General features: G+C 45.8%; 1 protein-coding gene across 2 annotated transcripts in view; it reads left to right on the top strand.

Annotated features, from left to right (window-relative positions):
* RABL6 (RAB, member RAS oncogene family like 6) overlaps nt 1-24336 on the top strand; it is a 45885-nt gene that overhangs the window by 1564 nt on the left and 19985 nt on the right. The window contains exons 2-8 of one of the 2 annotated variants that reach the window (XM_056860652.1): nt 9366-9500; nt 11545-11592; nt 12581-12610; nt 14698-14750; nt 16690-16781; nt 23094-23234; nt 23974-24079. In XM_056860652.1, the coding sequence (XP_056716630.1) occupies nt 9366-9500; nt 11545-11592; nt 12581-12610; nt 14698-14750; nt 16690-16781; nt 23094-23234; nt 23974-24079 (605 nt within the window). The remainder of the gene's footprint in view (nt 1-9365; nt 9501-11544; nt 11593-12580; nt 12611-14697; nt 14751-16689; nt 16782-23093; nt 23235-23973; nt 24080-24336) is intronic. The other variant, XM_056860654.1, reaches the window with a different exon arrangement.

Below are 24336 nucleotides of genomic sequence, written 5' to 3'. Positions count from 1 at the left end.
TGCTGTAAGGCCCAGATAGCAAAAGTGAACTGGCAGCTCCCTCTTGATCATGGAACTTAATTCCCTGGAAACTCGCCACAATCCGAACACCTTTTGGAAGTATTGTGAACTACATGTTTGTAGACTGTCAGTAGATGAAATTGGGAGAGTGGTGAGGACTTGAAACAGTGCTTTAAAATGGTGAAATTATAGTTTTGTGCAATTAAATTCTTGGAAATAGTTATCCTTCCCGAACTTTGCAAGTTGGTGAAAGCTATGGGTCTAAATAATATAAAGGGACAAGTGGGGGCTTGCAAAACTCCCATCTCCTCCCCATCATGGCTCCAGGCTTCCTCCCTGCTCCAGCCCTGCTCTGTTACCAGCTCGCCTGATGCTGCTCCGGGTGAACACGGTGAGACTTCCTCTCCCCCCCGCCCCACTCTGTTTCCAGCTTCCCCGTTGCTACTCCAGGTGGATGGCAGAGGCTGAAGAGCATTGTCTGCACATGCACAGTCAACACTTCTTTAAAAATTGGGAATTTACTCCCACCTTTTATAAGTTTTCAGATTTTTCTGCTAACTTGGGGCGTACCCCAAGTTTGCAGAAACTTCTGTTGGTGAGTGTGCCCCCTATCTGTGGATTTAGCTGTCTGCAGGCAGGGGGCACATGTGGGAATTAGATATATAGATTCCAGGCCGTTGGCTGTATAGGAGGGGTTATCACAACATGTATCTCAGCAAGAAGATGGAATGTAAAATCGGAGACAAATGACAGTCATAGACAGTAAAGAAGTGAAGTGGGGTCCCATGTTTCACATTGGGACTAAAAGTGAGTGCTGAGAAGGCTGAAGAATCCTGGTCTAGAAGAACTTGGTGAGCAGTGGTTTCTGCCTTCTCGTGCTTAGTGGTGGAGCATCCATTTTGCATGCAGAAAGTTTCAGGCTCAATCCCTGGCATCTCCACTGAAAAGGGTCAGGTGGTAGATGACATGAAAGACCTCTACTGCAGACCCTGGAGAGCTGCTTGCCAGAGCAGCCAGCACTGACCTTGATATGCCAGTGGTCTTTTGATAAGGGGGCTTCATGTGTTCCAGCTTGATTCTGGTCTCTCAGAATCTGAAATACTCATGCTGGCTTCTTTAAGTAGCACTTAGTTGATCCTGGCATTTGGCAATGGAAGGTATTTGATACTTTTCTATCTTGAGCTGAGAGCATTCTGCACTCTTGAGGGGCTCTGCTAAACAGAAAAAGGAACATCGCATATATCTTATGAAGCTGCTTTATAATGACCAGTGTTGGACATTGGACTGTCTGGCGTAATGTTGTCTGCTCGGACTAGCAGCAGCTCCATCATATCCTTAAACAAGAAACTTGTGGCATGTGTTCTACCAGACTGTCATGGCCCTTCCCCACGGCCCCTCCTTAGCAAATACCTCTGGTGATCTCGTACTTATGTCATATGATGCACAGGGTTCAGGCGGCTTCTGTATTTCTTGCTGCCTGCGCCATGAGTTGGAGGGACCAGCTCAGTTTGGGGCTTCGACTGTGTGTGGACCATGGATATTGGATGTGGCCCAAGAACACGTCTATCTCCTGCACCCTTAGTTTTTCCTGCATTGCTTCTGAGAGTGAGTTTTGCTTGGTGCTTTTTATCTTAACAATGCTTATGTTCTAGCCACTATTTTTAACTGCAGCTTTCTATCACTGCCATAGAGAGAAGCTTTCCAGTCTCCATAGTAACCCTCAGTGCTGTTACTGTACTAGTTTCAGTTGAAAAAGTGTGAAACAGGTTTTTTTTGGGGGGGGATTCATGTCCATGATATGAGCTTTGTATTTGTATTTTTTATATATGACACTTGAAGGTAGATTTAATGTGAGATGTTTGGTCTAAGTGAGGGGAAGGGTACAGATCTTAGGGAAATGGAATAACTGACGAATTTGCACCTCTTGCTCTGTCTTCCTGGCAGTTAAATGACAGGCAAGGACAGTCAGTGGTACAGTGTGAGGGTTTCTTTTCTTCCCAAGGAGCTAGAAAACTGATATGTCCTCAAAGAATCCTCTTACAAATTTGAAATAGTTTCCAGCTCTTTTTCTATGTAATGCGTAACACGACTTGCCTGTGTGCTACCATCAAATTGGCGATGGGAAGAGCTTATAGATCAGTGGTAGAGCATCTGCTTTGCATATAGAATGTTCTAGGTTCAGCATTGGGCACTTCACTTTAAAAAAGTTTCAGTAGCAATAGACACGTGGAAGCCTGAGAAAAACTGGAGATATTTAAGAAAACTGGCTTTTCAAGGACTATTTTTTCGAAGGAAAATTGGAGATTTGGGGGAGCGCTGACAAAATCCTATAAAATATTTTCTATTTTGGGATGAGTGAAGTGTTTCTTTAGATGAGGTTTTATTCAAGATGTGTGGTGTGAAGATTTTTATGCAAGAATTTACAGCATTAGATGATGATTTGTTTGTGCAATGTAGACCTATTCATTGTATTTTAGAGGATGTATTGGGTTAGAGGCAGCACGACATTTCTGTGGGCTCAAGGACTTCCATCCATGGTGTGCTACTTTATCAGCTACCCCTTCTTTGGCAGCCTGAAATACCCCCCCCCCCAATCCTATTCCTGGTGGATTTCAGAGGGCATTTGGACTAATGTGGGGGAGGGGGAGCCGAGGAGGTCCTACTGTGCAGGTGGAAGTCCTTGCACCTGCAGAAACCCATTGTTTAAATGGAGAACAGCTGCCATATAGAGTAGACAGTACCAGGCTAGCTGGACCAATAATCTGAGTTGATAGAAGATAACTTTGTATATATCAGCCATCTCCAGACTTGAGGTCAGCTCCATGAGCCTGAGCCTCATTATGGAGACCATCGTTAGCAGAAGTTTGGCTGGTGAGAACCGAGGGGAGGGCTTTTTCTGCTGTTTGCCCTCAAATTTGGAACTCCCTCCTCTTGGAGTTGAGAACGGCTGCTTCCTGAAGACTTTCCAGATGTGTATGAAGACTTGCCTTGTCTGGAGGGCCTTTGAGTTAAATCAGTAAGAAGTGGTGTGGCAGGAGTGTGACTTGGTGGTTTGGAGCAGTGGAGTCTGATCTGAAGAACCGGGTTTGATTCCCCACTCCTCCACATGAGCGGCAGACACTCATCTGGTGAACTATATTTGTTTCCCCACTCGTCCACATGAAACTAGCTGGGTGACCTTGGGCTAGTCACACTCTCTCAGCCTCACCTACCTCACAGGGTGTCTGTTGTGGGGAGGGGAAGGGAAGGTGATTGTAAGCCGGTTTGATTCTTCCTTAAGTGGTAGAGAAAGTCGGCATATAAAAACCAACTCTTCTTCTTAATTGTGCATTACTGATTTTATTAACTTACTGTATTGTGCTGTAAACCACCTTGGAGAATTTTTTAATTGCAAGGCAACTGATGCATGAAACGACAATGCCACTTTGTATGTTAATAAAAGAATTGAGATTATTTTTTAAATCATATGAGCTGGAACTGGGGCAGTTAGACTAGAGGGTTTCCTTTGAAATATCTTTCCGTGTTTAGGCCACACTTGTCAGACTGGGAGCAAACAGTTCCTCTGTTAATGGAACTAATTCATCTCTGGAGGAGAGCTGCTAATTGTGTGCTGGTTTTTCTGTCAGCTAGCTGGTAAAACAGTATTGGCATCTTTGATTAAAATCCAGGTTTATGAGCTTGGGGCCCTGCTGAGAGCAGTGTGCATCCCATTAGTTTGTAGTACTCCACTTACTAGTATGTGTGACTGGTCCAGTTTTGATTGAGACCTTCTCTGTCTTGTGATGCACTGTTTCCCTCATCCTTGCCCCCTGCTGTCTACTTATCCCTGCTTGTATACATTCCTATATTTTTGTAACCTCATTTATTTACTTCATTTATAGTCTGCTTTTCTCATTAAACCTCCAGATTATGCTTCTGGGTTCCATTTTGGGAGAAAGCAGGTTAGAAATATTTTGAATACATTCTGATGGGTCACTGCATTACCCTTTTGGTTTGCAGCTTTTCTTTCTCTGCCACGTTCTTGTTCTTGGGATGTACAGTGACTTGTGCCATCTGTTGCTTTAGCCCCTTTTAGTTGACCAGAGAGAAATCAGAATCTTGCATAACTTTAACTAGCAGTATTAAATGGCTGTAGAGAGGTTTTGCTCTATCCCTGGCATCTCTGTGCTCTGTGAATTGGCAATGGATGGTAAAAATTTCAATTTATGGATTTTACATGGCCTGTATTGATGGATCCCTTGCGACGTAGGATATTCCAAAGTTAATTTCAGACTTTTGAAGAAGCTGCCCACATCTCTACTGGTTGTGATAAGTAGCACCTACTTTAAGTGAAGACCAATATTTGCATAGTGATTAGTTTTACATTCAGCACTAAGGAGAGAGTCCAGCCGTTCCTCCCCCCATATGTTTTGAAGTTGCCATGTAAACAGGAGTGAGGTGGGGTTAGGATAGTCTAAGAGGGTCTGATGCGTGGTGGGCTCTGTGGGTATTGCTCTTAGTACAAGTTAAAGCAGTGGTGGCCAACCCTTAGGTGAGGGAGCCGTATTCCAGGTATGAATGTTTCATTCCAGGGCTCACTGCTGTACATGTGTAGGCTGTGCTTCTCATTCATTGGGCTGGTTTTCTTTCTGACCCTGCTGAACCTTGAAGCTGTTAGTCAGATGGAAGGCCACTTTGGGGAGGGTCCGCAGCTCAGCAGCAGAGCATGTGCCTTGCATGCTACAGATTCCAGGATTAATCTCTGGCCCAGTTGGAGGCACTGGCAGAATTAGGGAAATTCTGTGCCGAAGTGCTGCTACCAGTCAATGGTGCTATTTACACAGCCCAAATAATGCACTTTCAATCCACTCTCAATGCACTTTGAAAGTGGATTTTACTCTGTGAACTGGCAAAATCCACTTACAAACGATCGTTAAGGTGCAGTGAAAGTGGATTGAAAGTGCATTATTTGGGCGGTGTAAATAGCACCTAAGTAAACAGTACGAGGCCAGGTGGACCCATGCAGTATATGGCAGCTTTATATATTCAGAGTAGGCCTGATTCCTGTGCTGTTGATCAGTGGTCTTTGGGTATACTCCTTTGAGTATGCTTCAGTGTGGTGTAGTGGTTAAGAGTGGTGGACTCTGATCTGGAGAACCGGGTTTGATTCCCCACACCTCCACATGAGCGGCAGAGGCTGATCTGGTGAACTGGGTTGGTTCCCCCAATTCTACACACGAAGCCAGCTGGGTGACCTTGGGCTAGTCACAGCTTTCTCAGCCTCACCTACCTCACAGGGTGTCTGTTGTGGGGAGGGGAAGATGATTGTAAGCCGGTTTGATTCTTCCTTAAGTGGTAGAGAAAGTCAGCATATAAAAAACAACTCTTCTTCTTCTTGTGCTTGTCTGTCCAAAATTCCATCCCTGCATACAGGACCCTTGTGAGCTAAGACCTTGAAGCGTGACTGATTTTTAAATAGCATGTACAGAACGACACTTGTCGCCTTGCTCTTGAATATTTGATAGGCATTGGAGGAACATTGGTGGCATCAGTTACAAGTGTTGGATGCTGTGGGAGCTTTCAGGGTAGCTTCTGAGAGAACGTGTGTGCTTCTCTGATTCAGTTGGCTTTGCTGTAACCTTCTCTCTGAACCTAGAACTCGCCATCTGTATTGGTGATACAGCAGCTTGCGTAAGAGGCTTGGTGTGTTTGGCGTGAACTTTGCCGGCCTGTCACATCTGTTCTCTGCTGCACCCCTCCCATCTCTGCAGAGTTCTCCTCTCAGGGAAGGTAGCTCTTGCTGCAGTGTTTAAGTTGGCAACAGTGCCAAGTGGCTGAGAGGAGGTAGCAGTGATAACATTTCTGGTGAGACCCACAGCTTGTCTGAGCAGTAGGAAAGAGCTGTTGCAGTCAAGATGGTAGTAGATTTGGGGTCAGGCATAGTCTGCTCATGCAAGGGCGGTTGCATGTTCACCAAGCTAGTAGCAAATTGTCCCTATTCAAAGGCTTTGCTGGTGTGCCCTGTGCTGTAATCTACTGTGTGAGTATTTTCCTGCTGATCTTTGTGACAAGTCAGAGTAGGCCAACAGAACAACTCTGCCTCCGCTCAGTTTTTATTTTTTAAGAAATGAGCTTCTTGGCATTGACTATTGTGTGTGGTGCTTTACATCACAGGCTGTCAAAATTGGTTTGGCCAGGGGTACCTTCAAAAATAAATTTATTCTTCAGCAAAAAAGAATACCATTGCAAAAGCCTGTGCGTACAGTAATTTCTAGCCTTAAACAATCAGCTTCTCTGTTTGGTTGCTTGGAGCCTGTTTTTATTCACCATAGGCTATCAGGAGATAAGCCATTTAGAAGTTGGAGGTGGAAAATTACTATCATTGCACCGTGCAATGCTGGGCCTATGCCACTCAATATTTGTCGTCCATTTCATCTTTGTTTGTTTAAGCATTTTTGTACTGTTGTAAGTTCCAGGCAGTTTAAAATAATACAAAAATCCTAATAATGCAGAACAGTCACAATTGCCACAGCCTGGAGAAGAAGACATTATCTCAGCTGAGTGCGTGAAAACAGTACATTGAAAAGTTTTTTTTTAAAGCAAAATGCCTTCCACCCTTTACAAAAATTGGCAAGAGAACTGGATCTTCTAATTTCCCCCCAGGAAGCTGATTCCAGAGGGTTGGAGCTGCTACAGAGAGAGAGTTTTTCTCCAGACCTGTTACGAATTAGCATGGTAGAATTAGCATGGCAGAAAAGTAGCACCATCAAAAGCGCTTGTTGGAGGGCCCTTAATTGACCAACTGAGCCACACAGAGAGATAGTCGTCAGTCAGTTTTGGCCCATCATCTTGCATAACCTGCTCACTAACACACGTGTGGGTGTGGGTGTCTGTCTTCCTGCTCCATAATGTGTCTGGTAAGAGCCCCGTGGCGCAGAGTGGTAAGCTGCAGTACTGCAGTCCAAGCTCTGCTCACGACCTGAGTTCGATCCAACGGAAGTTGGTTTCAAGTAGCCGGCTCAAGGTCAACTCAGCCTTCCATCCTTCCAAGGTCGGTAAAATGAGTACCCAGCTTGCTGGGGGTATAGGGAAGATGACTGGGGAAGGCACTGGCAAACCACCCCGTAAAACAAAGTCTGCCTAGAAAACGTCGGGATGTGATGTCACCATGGGTCAGGAATGACCCGGTGCTTGCACGGGGGACCTTTACCTTTTTTTTAAAAGGTGATGACAGTCCCAAGAAGGTTGGGGAGAAGACTTCATTTCTGTAAAATACTTAATACTTGGTATCTCGCTCTCTGCTGATAATGCTCAAAGCAGCTCACAGAAACCATCGAAACATATGCCAAAGCAAAATTTACTAGCAAATAAAGACTGATAATTAAAATTGGATAAAACCTTTTTAAAATTTAAATTGCAGCACAATAAAAAAGCATCTCATTTCAGCCAGCAAGCAATCATGTGCCTCTAACTGGTAATCAGGACCACTCATGCTGTTCGCCCAGTTAGGGCTGCAGGTCTTCAAGATCCCCACCCTCCACATAAGCCTAGACAAGGTGCCCACAACAGACAGGGTCTTCTCAATTGTAGCACCTTGTCTTTGGAGTTCCTTCCCAAAGAAAATACCCCAACAACATCCCTATTACAGTTCAGCCCAATACAACCTTCTTTAAAAAGGGGGGCTTTGGGGGAGGGGCCGTGGCTTGGAATGCAGAAGGTCCCAGGTTCAATCCCTGGCATCTCCAGTTAAAGGGACTAGGTGATGTGAAAGACCTCTGCCTGAAACCCTGGAGAGCCGCTGCCGGTCTGAGTAGACAATACTGATTTTGATGGACCAAGGGTCTGATTCAGTACAAGGCAGCTTCATGTGTTCATATGTATCAAAGCAGCGGTAGCTGTGCAACAGAGCTGTTAAGTTGTTGTTTTGCTGTGCCTCTGATTATTACTGTGGCTTTTATTTTACTGATGCTTTTGCTGTTTTAGTTGTTTTAGTGGCAAGGCTGTCGTTTGTTTGATTATTTTAAAAGTTCTGTTCAGGTGTGTGTGTATTGGAGAGCCAGCTTAGCATAGTGGTTAAGAGCGGCAGACTCTAATGTGGAGAACCAAGTAGGTTTCCTCACTCTTCCACATGCAGCCTGCTGGGTGACTTTTGCTAGTCACAGTTCTCTCAGAACTCTCTCAGCCTCACCTACCTCACAAGGTGCTTGTTGTGGGGAGGGGAAAAGGGAAAGAGATTGTAAGCCGCATTGAGACTCCTTTTGGTGGAGAAAAATAGGGTCTAAAAGCCAACTCTTCTTCAACATATAACTGCCCTGGCGATCATGTTGCAAGAGGGAGCATGGAGTATAAATCTGTTTGTTACAAACAGTTCGGAACTGTCTTCAGTGGCTTCTTGCAAACAAAGCATCATTACAGCAAAAATAAAGCAAAGTAACTGCTCCAAGATAGCCTGAACTTGACAATTTGTCTTTATCTCCATGTTTCTTTGAGACCTGTTTTTTTTTTTATCCTACTTGGACAACAGGCCTGTTGAGTACATGGCTAAGCAAAGATGTGGGACTGTTGATTTGGTGTGTGTGTTTTTTAATCTCTTAAGGAAATGGGTTTTGCCAAGGCAAATTGAGCTTCTCTTCAAGTATATGTATCTTTATCTTTTAAATTTATTATTCAATTACACAACACATACACTACATGTTTTGTTAATATATGGTTATGTGTATGTATCAAGTGCCATCAAGTTGCTTCTGACTCAAAACATAACAAAGCAAAAAGCCCAAACAAAAGCACAGCAAAAAACCCAAACAAAAGCACAAGTACAAAACACTTTTAAAAGAAAAAACAGTAAATAAAATGCTGACTGGTTCTTGTGGGTTATCCGGGCTGCGTAACTGTGGTCTTGGTATTTTCTTTCCTGACGTTTCGCCAGCAGCTGTGGCAGGCATCTTCAGAGGAGTAACACTGAAGGACAGTGTCTCTCAGTGTCTCACATGGTGTCTCACAGTGTCTCACACTTGACATTGAGAGACACTGTGTTACTCCTCTGAAGATGCCTGCCACAGCTGCTGGCGAAACGTCAGGAAAGAAAATACCAAGACCACGGTTACACAGCCCGGATAACCCACAAGAACCAATGAACTCTGACTGTGAAAGCCTTCGACAAAATGTTGACTGTTTTGCTGTATTTTAAACAAGGACTTTCCTGTATTTTTAACAAGTTTTTGCAGATTTAGTGGCTACTGCAGCATTATTTATCAACCTGCATATTTCTGTAAGTTCCTAGTATTAAATGGAGGATGAACTGTTGTTGAGCAGTGGCTTGCAAAATATGTAAATGTTCTAAACAGCATAATGTTTATGTATATTTTTGGTTTGTTTTCCTCACCTAGTGAAAATTGTCATCCGGGGGGACCGAAACACAGGGAAGACCACTCTTTGGCATAGACTCCAAGGAAAGAAATTTGTTGAAGAATACATTCCTACTCAGGAGATCCAAGTCACCAGCATCCATTGGAATTACAAAAGTAAGTTCATGAACCTATTACATTGCCTTATCTGCGCTCTTTGGGCACAGTGTGTGTGCTGCTGACAAACAGTATCTGTTCAGAATATTAAGGAGGAAATGGCCATTCTGCCCAAGAATTTTTAACTGAAGGTGCTGGGGCTGAAACCTGGAGACTTCTGTATGTGCTCTGCTGCTGAGATGCAGCTTGTTTCTATCAGAAGCTGTCTGACACTGAATCAGACCTTTGGACCATCTAGCTCAATACTGTATTCTGCTTCTCTGGGGTCTTGGGCATTGATTTTTCCCAGAGACGGAACCTAGGCCATTCTGAATGCAAAGTAGGTGCTTTGCTACTGACTTACGGCCTTTCTCTCGAAACTGAAGTCACTGTTGGGATGCCATATATGAAGGTAGAAAAATAGGTTCCAAAGACATTCTTCTATGAGTTATTGTACATCTCCTGGCTGTGATCTGGGGCTTGAAAAACCTCTAGGCAGAAATGCCATTGCAAAAGTATGCCAGAGATAGGTTTTTTAGAGCTTTTCCATATGTTCTTCTCCCCTCCCCCAGCATAGGAGTTGCGTTCAATTCAATTCAAGACCTTTATTGGCATACAATACAATAAGTGATCCATACAAATGATGAATAGCTATAGGAAAACAAGGAGTATTGGACACCTTCAATCATTAACCTTATCCAATCTGTTTTTGATTACTGAACTTAAAAAAACAGCTACTTTTTCAATTATGTCGGTTGACAAGTCATTGAGAAGATAATAAACTTTCAGGGCCTCCGAGTGTCCTGACATATTAGTTAAAATATGATCGAGTAGATTGTGACGAATAACATCAAACTGAGGACAATAAAGAAGGATATGGGAAACCGACTCAATTGAATTTGAGTTGCAGGGACATAGCCTCGCCGAATGACTGGTTTGGTTATATCGTCCAAAAGTAACAGCTGAAGGGAGAGCATTGCACCTAGCAGTGCAAATGCTCTACGCATTTGCGGAGCATGTAGGTCAGACAAATAAGGAGGCAGTTGACCGGTAGTTAGGGGGATTTCAAAACTCAAAGGGGAACAAATTTTTTTGGCAAGGCTATCAAGGGTTTGCAATTCAATGTCCAGAATTCTACGTTTAACCATTTGATATGCACTTAGGAAGGGAAGTGTAAACAGAGAATCAATGGAAAGACCCATTAGATTTATTTTACCCGTTATACTAATGTACCAGTTAGAGATGTTGAATTCGGACAGCATATGGTGTAAAAAGTCCTGGGATCGGCTTGGAAGTGTATCCGCAGCCAGTACTTGATTGACATAAGCCAGGCTCTTGTTTCTACCATGGTAAGGCCAGTTTCTAAGCATAGGGCTGCATAAGGACACAACATGGGAAACCCATGATTTTCCAGACAAACTTGGATTGTACCCTTTCAACACGGGTATCAAAGGCATTAATTCATATTGGAATGGCATAGAGTAATTGTGGGATTACTTCAGCCATAAAAACTTTCAATGCAGTTGGAACAAATTGATTGTCCCTGCTGAAGAAAAAGCGTGAGATAGCCAATGCACTAGTGGTGGCAATATTAACTGCTGATTTACGATGACTTGACCAAGACATATTATAGGCAAAATAGAGACCTAGGTATTTAAATTGCTTTACCTGCTCTATTTCTTTTCCCGCAAATATCCATTTTTGGATTTTGCAGGACTTGGCAAATACTAGTATTTTGGATTTCTCATAATTCAGTTGTAACTTATTAGTAGAGAAATAATTTAGGCATCTATTCATCGTGTCTAACGCCCACTCTTGTGTGAGAAAGTAATACTGCATCATCCGCGTAAAGTAAAATGGATACATGGGTGGTGCCAAGTTTAGGGGAATGACAGTCTTCTAATGCTAAGAAAGGAGCTAAATAGTTAAGAAAGATTAAATAAAAAAGGGAAAAGAGTATATCCTTGCTTAACTAGGAGTTGCGTTGTGATCAAATTATGTCATAGCTCTAGTTTGTGACAGGTGTTCTTTCTTACCTTATGTGTATTTTATCTTCCACTTGCAGCCACTGATGATATTGTGAAAGTTGAAGTCTGGGATGTAGTTGACAAAGGTGAGGTGATCTTTTTCTCCCCTTCTGATAGTTCAATGTTTCTGTCCCAGTATTTAGATTAGATGTTGGCAATATTTGGAAACTGGGTTCTGCTGCTAATGATACCTCCTTGATTTTTTTTGCAGTGGATTAAATGTGTATCAAAAATAGCTTAATGCAGAAATTAACAAGGGCTTCTGTGACTCCAAAGTAGCTCCTCACAGTGGAGGGCTGCCTGCTGCATATCTGAATGATCTACTGCTCTGTTCTGGCACCCGGGCAGTTAGTGTCTGCAGGATTCTGTTGTGTTTCTGCATCAAATGTGACCCTTCAGCCACACTTAATACAGATTTGCAGAAGAATTGCTTACCCTGAGAGGAGGCTGCCTGTTGTATCCTTCCAATCAGGACGCATACTTGGATCATTAACTTGTGCAGAAGCCTTAGGGGGGTGGGTGGACAGACTCTTTAGAGGTCATTTAATTTTTACTTTGCACACTCAAATAGTCTGTCTTTTGGGGGGCAAGAGTAAAGAGCACTTCTGATCTTTACGATCATAAGAAAGGCCATGCTGGATCAGACCAAGGTCCATCAAGTCCAACCAGGTGTCTCTAGGAAGCCCACAAACAAGACAACTGCAGCAGCATTATCCTACCAGTGTTCCAAAGCACCTAATATAATAGGCATGCTTCTCTGATCCTGGAGAGAATAGGTATGCATCATGACTAGTATCCATTTTTACTAGTAGCCATGGATGCCCCTCTTCCATGAACATGTCCACTCCCCTCTTAAAGCCCTCCGACTTTAACTGATGGAGAAGAATAGCTCTGTCCTTAGAATTTTGGGACACCTTGCCTAAGCTTAATCAAAAGAATCTAGTATGGTTGATGTGAGATTATTAATATGATACCTTTACAAGGGAGAAGCTTGAAATATGAGACTTGCGGTCTTTCATTGTTGCATTCATGTTTTTTATGTGTTGTCTTTTCTCCCCCCACAAATATGTTCAGGCCAAAAAATCCAGCTGCGTGACGCTTCGGGTGAGAGTGAATTTAGATTAGACATCAGCTCTTCCTTAGCAAAGCCTCTTGACCCTTCTGTAGCTGAATGCTGATCAGGCAGGGGTCCCTGCTTCATCTTTTCTTTCTCTTTTGTGCATTTTTTGCAGAGTTGATTGTGGTGTGCTGTACTTTGCAAGGCTGAGTTTGAAATGGCAAAAACTGCATGTGTTACAAACTGAAAATTTGCTCTCCTAGCCCTGAAAGTGAATGAATCTGAACTGGTAACCCCCCAGAATTTGATTTGGAGCTTCTCCTAAATATCTAAGGTTATGCTGAGACATTGGCTATAGCGCACATTTTTTTTTTACCGTGCATCCTGCTGCAGCTGTGCAACCTCCACTTGCTTTGAGGTCTCTTATGCAAGTTCTGGTTAAATGAATGGAGGTTGCATGGCGGCAGCTCTTGGAGGATCGCTCCCTTTGTCTCGAGCAAAGCATTCTACTTAAATGTGTTTGTATACGTTGCCTATGTCAGTAAGCTTGGTGGATTGAACTTGGAATTTGGCATGCAGAGGCTTTGGGTTTAGAAGTTTTGAGCTCCTAAAATGACCTCAGAAGAGGGCAGATCAGAAGCGTGTCAGGTGGAAGGCATTTCAGTACCTTGCACATGTGGCTACCTATGAAGCTGCCTGAACACTGCTCCATCGATCATTGTTGAGTAGCCTTTTATTCTAAGCTGTGCATGTGTCAGGATGACTTTGTAAGTTTAACTTCTAAAATGGCACACTTCCTAACCTGTGCCTTAAAATTATATACGGTAGCAGTGGTGTACTTTTTTGTGAACTTGCCTGTTAGTTTCTTGAAGAGTTTTGCCTAGATCTCAGCAGCAAGTTGTCGCCATCCAGACCTTTTCTGCACAGTCAGACATTGGATCAGAGTCTTTCAGAAATTAACTTTGCATGGCCAGAGAGTGTTGAATTTGCACTACTTTGCAGTTGGCTACCTCAGTGCTAGCTGCACGGCACCTCTGATCTGGAGCTCCTTAAATGTGCAGCCAGCTTGCATGGCCTCTGCTGACAACATCTGGGAGATGATGCTGTACAAAATGGTACAAAAGATGGAACAATTGTGTATAATGTTCCCTCTCCTTTGAGAGGGGAATCCTAAGGGGCAGCTTTCCAACAAGAGTGGATTTCAGTGCACTGATGAAATGGTGCTGCACCCTTTGTGCCTGATCATGAAGTGTGCCTTCCCTCCCCTGCCCTCAGCTCTGTCCTCCTTGATCTTTGGGCCCTCGTTCCTCTCCCCCCCACCCCCAATTTATCTCTGGCTTAGCTCTCCAGTTTGTTCTGTGTGGCTAGTGACTCTTTGTACTAGTGAATGTTAGTAGGTTCCTAGAATCTGCTGCTGCATTGAATATAGTTGGATTCTGCCTTGTCCCCAGTATGCACACCCAGGAGCCATCCTTCCTAGCCGCTTCTTGTCTCTGGTTGCCTTTAGCCACCCTAGTCTCTGTCAACCATCAGAAGGAGCAGTTGCACAGTTTGGGCAACAGTCTTGTAGCAACAGTTTGGAGTTGCATCATCTCATAGCTTCTGCACTTCTGCCAGCACAGCCTTTGCTGTCCCATATATCAAGTTCACACATGAACACACATGAAGCTGCCTTATATTGAATCAGACCTTTGGTCCATCAAAGTCAGTATTGTCTGCTCAGACCGGCAGTGGCTCTCCAGGGTCTCAGGCAAGGGTCTTTTACATCACCTACCTGCCCTTTAACTGGAGATGCCGGGGATTGAACTGAGACCTTCTGCATGCCAAGCAGATGCTCTACCACTGAGCCACAGCCCCTTCCTTTTGTCTGTTGCTGCTGCCACCACCAACTCTGTAAAGTGCTCTCCTAGGAAGCTGCCTGGGGTTTGCCTAGAAGGCCCTGTTGGCTGTAATAAGAGGCAATGCTGTCCCATTACATTGTTGAGTATTTGCTGCCACTGTGCGTGAACTTCCTGTATGAGCTTGCAGGGAAAAAGGTGTGTGGTGCAAAAAGTTTTTTAAAAAACTTTAGCATATCTTGGATGCTTTTTTTGTCTGACCTTTTAATTTGACTCATTTTGGTTGCTTTCAATAGGCAAATGCAAAAAGCGAGGGGACAGCTTGAAACTGGAGAATGACCCTCAGGAGGTGAGAGGAACCCTTCAGATTCATTCTTAATAGTCTGCCTTCCTTGTCATGTTTGTTGAACTTGAGAGGAGATGATTGGCATGTAGTGGGCACCTTCATGTTGACTCTGGGAAGCACCTAACTTAAGGGGATTTGTGGAGAGGGCTTGGGCAAAGGTGGGCCTGCGTGTCAAGCAGGGGGTCATTGTCACCACCTGTTGGCTGAACTCTTCTTACAAGACTTGAAAGTCTGGTATAGTTGAGTGGAAGAATGGGTGGTTGTTCTGGTTGCAAAACAGCATAAAACACTGCACAGTATATCTGAGATACTGCTGGTCAAAATACCTTCATGCTACCCACTCATCATGTTAGCCTCAGGGCTCTGGCATCTTGCTATCTAGGAGGGCAACACAGTCTATAAATTTAAGAAATAAAAATAAGCCATTGTGTCTTGAAGCCATTAAAAAGCATTTGATGCATACCACTTTCCTTAGCTCTGTTATCACTTCATGATGCAGGTAAATTTAAGTGTAATCTTGTAAACATTCTGTTTGCACTTCAAGGAGGGAGACTGATGACTTGAATTCCTCTCCTTGTTCTGTCTTTCAGCAGGCAAGGGTGCACTCAGGTGTGCAACCCCCTCTCCTGCTGATTGAGTTGCACTCAGTGTACTCTGTAAAGCACTGTGCCTGTCTCCCTTGCCACTGTGTTGACCAGCTCCTTAGCGTCAGTTCCTCGTCTGTAAAACGGAACAGGAGTCATGTTACCTCAACAAGACACAGTGGGAATGCTTAGGATCATGGCTAGAGTTTTTGTTTTGATCTCATTCAGAGAAAAAAAAACCCTCAGTGGCTCAACTTTTGAGTCATGTGTTGGGAGTGAACATAAGATGGTTCCTTATGCTGGTGCTCCAACAGTTTCATGGGCTGTGTATGGCTACAATCAAGATGTTAGTTTTGACCTTTAAAATACAAGTTCCCCCAGGGACGTTATTTCCATGTCAACCTGTTGTTTAACCTGTGCCACTGAGGCCTTACTCAGAATTCCTCTGCAGGTGGAAAGGCTTCACCCTCCAGGCGCGCAGGGCCTTTTAGTGATTGCTTCCCTGTGACAGCTCATTCCCCTGCCTCCCCCTCTCACCCTGCTTTCCACGTTTTGGAGGCAGGTAGAAGGTGTCCTTGACCAGTGGAGCTTAACCAATGTTGCCGGATTGCATAATTGATTAGTTTTTAGCATTTAATTTTTGTTCTGTGAATTGCTTTAAGTATTAGCAAGTTAAAAAGTGGCTCAACAGTGTTGCAAATATGCTTAGGGTCAGAATGGAAAACTGCTATGCGAAGGCCCAGTGTTATGTATGTTAGCCAGTATCAATCTTAAAAGGGAAAGCTCCCTGGGAGAAGTGTGGGGGAGCCTCCCTGCGCATATAGAAAAGCAGCAGATCCTGGATTTGTGTTCTGCCTAACTTTACCCCTTACATACGGTGTTTTCTAGGTGTTGGGAGGTTTATTTGCTGCAGTGTACAGACATGCAAATGATCGCCTCCCCTTGCATGCAGCAAGATCTTCACTGCCTTGATTCTGCTGATTGTGTAATTTGGTTTAATGAGACAGGCATGGGATTTTTGTGGGTAGAACCAAGCATTTTAAGGGAAAGTATGTGACCCAAAGTTGCTTGTAGGGCCTGTTTGGGTGTGATGTCTCCCACTTAGAAGTGGGTAGTGAGTGGAGAGGGGGCAGCTGGAGGCAAGGAGGGGTCTTTATGCCTAAAAGGTTAGCAGATTGAGCAAAGCCTGTCAGCTAGTTCCACTTGACAGATTTGCCCCTGATTGTTAGGCTGTGACGCAAACTCATAGCTTGATCTGGATTTTTGTTGTTATTCAGTTGTTGGGGAAACATATTAGCTGGGGAGCTGACAATTATGAACCAAACTATACGTGTTTTGTTCTATGCTTCTGATCCCAGGCAGAGTCAGAGATGGCTTTGGATGCAGAATTCCTGGATGTGTATAAGAACTGCAACGGCGTAGTGATGATGTTTGATATCACCAAGCAATGGTAAGCGGGAGTGTTGTATTAACAACCTTTTATTCGTTTTGATTCAATAACCAGCTCTGTGATCTCTGTCAGCTTTGCACTAAAGATGGGAAGTTTGTGCCAGGAAAAGCTGAATCCTATATAGACTAGACAATCTGCATAATTTTGGAGAGAATGCAGGGCTGTCCCTTGGATTCATTGATGGGTACACACCTAAGAGTTTCTTCTGCTCTTGGGGAGCTCAGGAAATCCTTAGTCAGAATCCAAAAGTTCATTATGAAACCTCTATCCTGCTCAGTTCTTCAGAGCTTGGCTAGGTGCCCAAATTACTACACTAAAGCAGCATGGAGAGCCAGTGTGGTGTAGTGGTTAAGAGCAGCAGACTCTAATGTGGAGAACTGGGTTTAAATCCCCACTCCTCCTCGTGAAGCCTGCTTGGTGACCTTGGGCCATTCACAGTTCTCTCCGAATTCTCTCATCCCTACCTACCTCACAAGGTGTCTGTTGTGGGGAGGGGAAGGGAAGGTGATTGTAAGCTGCTTTGAGACTTCTTCCGGTAGAGAAAAGCACGATATAAAAACCTTTTAAAAAGGGTAGAATTTAGGGTTTAGATGCATCCAGTCAATTAGAAACAAACCCCTGCCGCCAATCTCTTTCAAAAAAGTCATGTTTTAAAATTACAAATACTTAAATGGACAGTAGTCTGTGTCTTAGAGAGTTTCTCCATGACTTTTGTACAGAAGGGAGTGCCTGCTGCAGCACATGCAAATGTATGCAGATTGGATTGATTAAGCACCACTCATATGATCGGCTGCTGTTTTTGTCTGATGTACTTTGTTAGCGCTGTCACCCAATTACAGCCACTAACACACCTGCAGCCCCCCATTGAAGTCGTGAGCAGAGGGGAAAAATTAGACATGGCATCTCAAAACATAATCTTGTGTATGGTGTAGCATGGCCTAGAAGCTGCTACGCCATCAAAGCCCTAATCCTTCCTAGCTGTCTGAATGAATTCTGCCTGAATGAACATCTTGCAGTATTCTCTGAAGGTCACTTGGCTTGGGCTCAGACATGCTTGGAAGGGAGTACGTAACCTCTGGCACTTGCTTACATATGAAGCTACCTAATCATGGGCGCAACCACAGGTCCATCTAACTTGTTATTGTTTATACCGACTACAAGCAGTTCTCCACGGAGGCTCAGGCGTCTTGAGCTGTGGGTTATTTTCCTTGCTTCATCCGGGAGGCAGGATCTAATATTTTAATTTCCTGTCCCCGTGTGGCAGGAAAATAGCCTGCAGAGACTCAGTTCCGTCCTGCCTCTGAAAGGGAGAGCAGGCTCCTGGCACAGCTCTGTGCTAGTGAATTAGAGCAGGCTTTGCGTTGGTGCTGTCTGATCCTCTAGTTTGTCTACCTTCCACCCTATACCCACCCTTACCTACCTTTTGTGTTTTCTCCTCTTGTGTGTGCGATTACCTCGTCCTCAAAGCCCTCTTTGGAATTTTTCTAACATGGCAGACGCCATTTTGGAAAGAAAGGACGACCTGCTGCCGGAGCAGGATTATCAAGTAGGGCTGGTCCAATCCACCCAAACAGATTCCGCCTCTCCCAATGGTCGCGCTGGCGGTCCATTAGGGAGCCAAGAGCCAGAGGCCGAGAAGTGGAGCAAAGAAGCGGCAGCGGCAGAGCCGAGGACGAAAAAGGTTCGAAAAGCCGCGCCATCGATCAAAGCCGCCTCTGCTCCAGGGCTCCCGAAAGAGAAGGCGCAGAGCGGGATCGAAAGCCGGGAAATGAACGCCTGTCTATTCACCGCAAGTAACCAGTAAGGCGCCGAGCAGGATCGAAAGCCGGGAAACGAACGCCCGTCTATTCACCGCAAGTAACCAGTGCAGCTCCCTCCCCCCTCCCGGTTTATCCCTGGGTGGCAGCCTTCCCTGCACAATTGGGACAGTCGGGAGCGGGTTACTTCCCCCCCCTTTCAGGGGAGGCGGCAGATCATTTTGTTACCCGGGAGGAAGCGGATGGCTGGGTGAACCTTACCCTTCAGAGGCAATGGCAAGCCTTTTAGGCTTTCCAAATGCGCTTGGCTCCGTTGCCTCCTTTCCCTTGGCCCTGGGAGTCCCCTCCTCATCCTCCTCATCACAGAATCTTAGAGAGGGGAATGGCTTCCCTGTGAACCAGGGAGCCTCATGTTCTAATCAATGGCCCTCCAAGGCATCTTTAAAGGCAAATGCCGCCGAGACACAGGTCTCCCAAGCTGCCTTACAGGCAAATGTAACCGAGGCTCAGACCTCTCAAGCTGCGTCTATAGTTTCCACTCTCGACTCTGAGGAGGAGAAAGAGGAACAGGAGTTCAATTCAGATGACGAGTCAACTCCACAGGAAGAACAGCAAAGCAGGCTGTTTTCAGGGGAGGACTATCAGGGCTTGCTAGCCAAGGCCATTTTAGCATTGGACTTGAATGAGGAGGTGGAATGCTCTGAGAACCCCAAACCCAAGTTGAAACAGGGGGTACAGGAATGCTTCCCTAGAAGGCAGCCCTGCAACAACCTTGCTCCATTCCCTGAGTTTTTCTAAAGGGCAGTTCAGGAGGAGTGGCACAACCCTTCCTCTGGAAGGCAGATTCCCCCCAATGTAAAGAAAATGTACAATCTGGCACCGCAAGTAACCAGTAAGGCGCCGAGCAGGATCGAAAGCCGGGAAACGAACGCCCGTCTATTCACCGCAAGTAACCAGTGCAGCTCCCTCCCCCCTCCTGGTTTATCCCTGGGCGGCGGCCTTCCCTGCACAATCGGGACAGTCGGGAGCGGGTTACTTCCCCCCCCCTTTTCAGGGGAGGCGGCAGATCATTTTGTTACCCGGGAGGAAACGGATGGCTGGGTGAACCTTACCCTTCAGAGGCAATGGCAAGCCTTTCAGGCTTTCCAAATGCGCTTGGCTCCGTTGCCTCCTTTCCCTTGGCCCTGGGAGTCCCCTCCTCATCCTCCTCATCACAGAATCTTAGAGAGGGGAATGGCTTCCCTGTGAACCAGGGAGCCTCATGCTCTAATCAATGGCCCTCCAAGGCATCTTTAAAGGCAAATGCCGCCGAGACACAGGTCTTCCAAGCTGCCTTACAGGCAAATGTAACTGAGGCTCAGACCTTTCAAGCTGCGTCTATAGTTTCCATTCTCGACTGAGGAGGAGAAAGAGGAACGGGAGTTCAATTCAGATGACGAGTCAACTCCACAGGAGGAACAGCAAAGCAGGCTGTTTTCAGGGGAGGACTATCAGGGTTTGCTAGCCAAGGCCATTTTAGCATTGGACTTGAATGAGGAGGTGGAATGCTCTGAGAACCCCAAACCCAAGTTGAAACAGGGGGTACAGGAATGCTTCCCTAGAAGGCAGCCCTGCAACAACCTTGTTCCATTCCCTGAGTTTTTCTAAAGGGCAGTTCAGGAGGAGTGGCACAACCCTTCCTCTGGAAGGCAGATCCCCCCCAATGTAAAGAAAATGTACAATCTGGCACCGCAAGTAACCAGTAAGGCGCCGAGCAGGATCGAAAGCCGGGAAACGAACACCCGTCTATTCACCGCAAGTAACCAGTGCAGCTCCCTCCTCCCTCCCGGTTTATCCCTGGGCGGCGGCCTTCCCTGCACAATCGGGACAGTCGGGAGCGGGTTACTTCCCCCCCCCCTTTTCAGGGGAGGCGGCAGATCATTTTGTTACCCGGGAGGAAGCAGATGGCTGGGTGAACCTTACCCTTCAGAGGCAATGGCAAGCCTTTCAGGCTTTCCAAATGCCCTTGGCTCCGTTGCCTCCTTTCCCTTGGCCCTGGGAGTCCCCTCCTCATCCTCCTCATCACAGAATCTTAGAGAGGGGAATGGCTTCCCTGTGAACCAGGGAGCCTCATGCTCTAATCAATGGCCCTCCAAGGCATCTTTAAAGGCAAATGCCGCCGAGACACAGGTCTCCCAAGCTGCCTTACAGGCAAATGTAACTGAGGCTCAGACCTCTCAAGCTGCGTCTATAGTTTCCATTCTCGACTCTGAGGAGGAGAAAGAGGAACGGGAGTTCAATTCAGATGACGAGTCAACTCCACAGGAGGAACAGCAAAGCAGGCTGTTTTCAGGGGAGGACTATCAGGGTTTGCTAGCCAAGGCCATTTTAGCATTGGACTTGAATGAGGAGGTGGAATGCTCTGAGAACCCCAAACCCAAGTTGAAACGGGGTACAGGAATGCTTCCCTAGAAGGCAGCCCCGCAACAACCTTGTTCCCTTCCCTGAGTTTTTCTAAAGGGCAGTTCAGGAGGAGTGGCACAACCCTTCCTCTGGAAGGCAGATTCCCCCAACGTAAAGAAAATGTACAATCTGGCACAGCATGCTATGAATCTGTTCAGGGTCCCTTGGGTGGATGCCCCCGTCATGGATTTACAGGCCCTGGGTCTAGTCCCTGAAGACGGGGCGGGACATTAGAGACCAGTTGGACAAAAACCCCGACTCCCTAGCCAAAAAGGCGCATAAGTCTTCGGCCCTCGTTATCCTACATCTAGCCATGGGAACATTATCGCCTGTTTAAAGGGAGTCACTCAGACTCGGCCACCAGTAGTTCATCGAATCCCCTCCTGGAGCCTCAATTTGGTTCTCAAGGCACTCACAAAAGCCCCATTCGAGCCCCTCCGCTCGGTATCCATAAAATACCTATGTATGAAAGTATTGTTTCTGGTGGCTATTGCCTCGGCCCAAAGAGTGTCTGAACTCAGGGCACTTTCGATTTGCAAGGGTCTCTGTGTTTTCCACAAAGATAAAGTGGTTCTTACACCAGGCCCCACTTTCTGTCCGAAGGTGAACTCCAACTTCCATAGGTCACAGGAAATCAACCTCCCTCCCTTTGCCCCAAACCTTCCTTTCCCAAGGAACAATCCTGGCATTTGTTGGACATGCGTAGAGCCTTACGCATTTTCATACACAGAACTTCCGATATCAGACAATCAGACTACATGTTCGTTGGGATTACCAATCCTAACAAAGGGAATAGGATGTCAGCAGCAGCAGTTAGTTACATGATCAAACAGTGTATCATAGAGGCTCACAAGGCCACAGGGGTAACTGTCCCTGACGGCATCACTGCACATTCCTTACGTAGTGTGGCCATCATAGCAGCATTCGACAGGCAAGCTCCACTCGAAGAGATATGCCGGGCCGCCACCTGGTCTTCCGTTTCTACCTTTATCAAACATTATAAGGTGCGTACCTGGTCTTCTGCCCAAGCGGCCTTTGGTCGTAGAGTGTTAACAACACGTGGCGGAAGAAGGTTCATAGCCTACCCACATGGGAGCTCTTGTACGTCCCACAGCTCAAGATGCTTGAGCCTCAGTGGAGAACGGAGCCTTGATTACTTACCATGAAAGCTTCTTCTCTTCTGAGGCAAAGGCGTCTTGCCCACCCTGGGAAATAATTACTGTTGAACCTTCGGACTATGTTAGACATGATCAGGAGAACTTATAAGAACGTTTCTTCTATAAGTTACGCAGTTTTGTTAGTTCCTTCGGGTCCTTCTCATTTCACTCTGGCTCTTGTGTTCCAGTGTTATCATTGGGGTGTTTTCTGTCGTTACATATGTTGTTGGAATGGTTAATCAATCCTGTCTTATTAAGCTAGGCAAGACTGTAACTGAGTCTCTGCAGGCTATTTTCCCGCCACGCGGGGACAGGAAATTAAAAAATTCATCCTCCTGGATGAAGCAAGGAAAATAACCCACAGCTCAAGATGTCTTCGCCTCAGAAGAGAAGGAGCCTTCACGGTAAGTAATCAAGGCTCCATTCCCCAGTCTCAGGCAGAGGAAGGTTTTTTCCCTGGCATCAAAGATCCTTTAACTGGAGATGCTGGGGGTTGAACCTTCTGCATGTACAATGTATGCTGTAGCATTGAGGTAGCAGGTCAGTTAGGAGGAGGCTGACCTTGTTCAGAGCCACACTGTTGTTCCATGTACCTCTGTATTGGCAGTGGCTGTCCAAGGTCTCAGGCAGAAAAAGGTGTTTCGCAATATTTGCTACCTGCAGAGGCTAAAGACTGACCCCAGGACCTTCTATGTTTTTGTTTAAATGTTGCTGTGCTAGTTTTCCCAAACTCAAAGCAGCTACATGTGGAGGCTGAGCAACAGCCCCTCCCCACAGTTGTTTCAGCATATATTTTGTGTGCCTCTTCCATAAATTCTGTGCTGTGTGTTCATACATATTCAGGCCCAGCTGTGCCTACTGAGAGCGTACCTGTTATTCAGAAGTGGGTGCTACTTGGTTAGCAGGCTCACAGGCTGGCACAGTCATGATTAAAGCCTGCTTTCTGTTTGATCCAGGACCTTTAACTACATCTTGAAGGAGCTTCCTAAAGTGCCGACCCACGTTCCAGTGTGCGTGCTGGGGAACTACCGGGACATGGGTGAGCACAGGGTCATCCTACCAGATGATGTCCGAGAGTTCATCGATAACCTGAACAGGTGAGAGCAACGGCGGTGCAGCTGACTGCAGGCAGAAAGATCTTCACTATCCGACTATCTGGCTCTGCTCAGTTGCTCTCCCACAGCTGTCTGAATATGGGGGAGCCCCTTTGGAATGCAAACATGTAGGGATGAGTACCATGGGGTGGATCACGTGGGTCCATTCTAATGGTGTTGCTCTCCCCTGGACACAAGGAGATGGAGGAAAGCACTGCTTTTTGTGAAACAGACCCACAGGCTGCAACCCAGTTTCATCATGTAAATGAATTGGAATGCTGCCTCGTATGTGAGATTGTATTTTGAGATTCCCTTGACTGCCTCACTGATTCACAGAATGCATTTCATTGCTAGAGGAAACCCGTTCTGCAGGCTAAATGTGGGTGGATTCAGACAACCATCCCCCCCTCCCCTCAGCACACATTCATTTTTGCACCTTTTATGTATCATTTGCCTTCAGACAACCCAGTTCCATTTGACTCCCAAGCCATTGTTCCATTTAAGCAGCTCCCAGGCAATCTGCTCAGCAGCTGCACGCCAGCTTTTCGACAGTGCTGATATGTTAATTTGCCCCTTGGGACACATAATAAGCCCCCTGGCAAGTTAAACTGTCAGCCTATCGGTAATCTTCAAGAGATTGTCGTCAGCTTACTCTATGTGCGACGCCTTCTTCCTGCGCCTTTCTCCTTCTACCCCCTCTCATGCACAATGTTCTTCTTTCCCCCTATTTGATGCTGGGCAGACCTCCTGGCTCTTCGTACTTTCGCTATGCCGAGTCTTCCATGAAGAATAGCTTCGGCCTCAAATACCTGCATAAATTCTTCAACATCCCCTTCTTGCAGCTGCAGGTAAGAGTGCTCCCATCCTTGTAAGCTGAGGCGCTCCCAGGCCCAAAGCCCTTACTAAGCCGACTTCTAACCTACTCACTCTTGCAGTGTGTGCGGTGGGGGAGGACTCAGTGGGACAGTGTGGTGGGCCGGGCCTTGTCTGTGGTCTTGTGCATTTTGCCATTTGCTGGGAGAACCCCGGGCCTCTTGGGGTTCATATGCTAAGGAAGAGCTGAAGCACGGTAAGCGATTTCCTTAAATACACAACTCACTCTCAT

The sequence above is a fragment of the Euleptes europaea genome, chromosome 14, assembly GCF_029931775.1.
Source record: "Euleptes europaea isolate rEulEur1 chromosome 14, rEulEur1.hap1, whole genome shotgun sequence".
In the NCBI taxonomy this organism is placed as follows: domain Eukaryota; kingdom Metazoa; phylum Chordata; class Lepidosauria; order Squamata; family Sphaerodactylidae; genus Euleptes; species Euleptes europaea.
The sequence above is the reverse complement of the archived record's forward strand: the minus strand, read 5'-3'. Positions and strand labels throughout refer to the sequence as shown.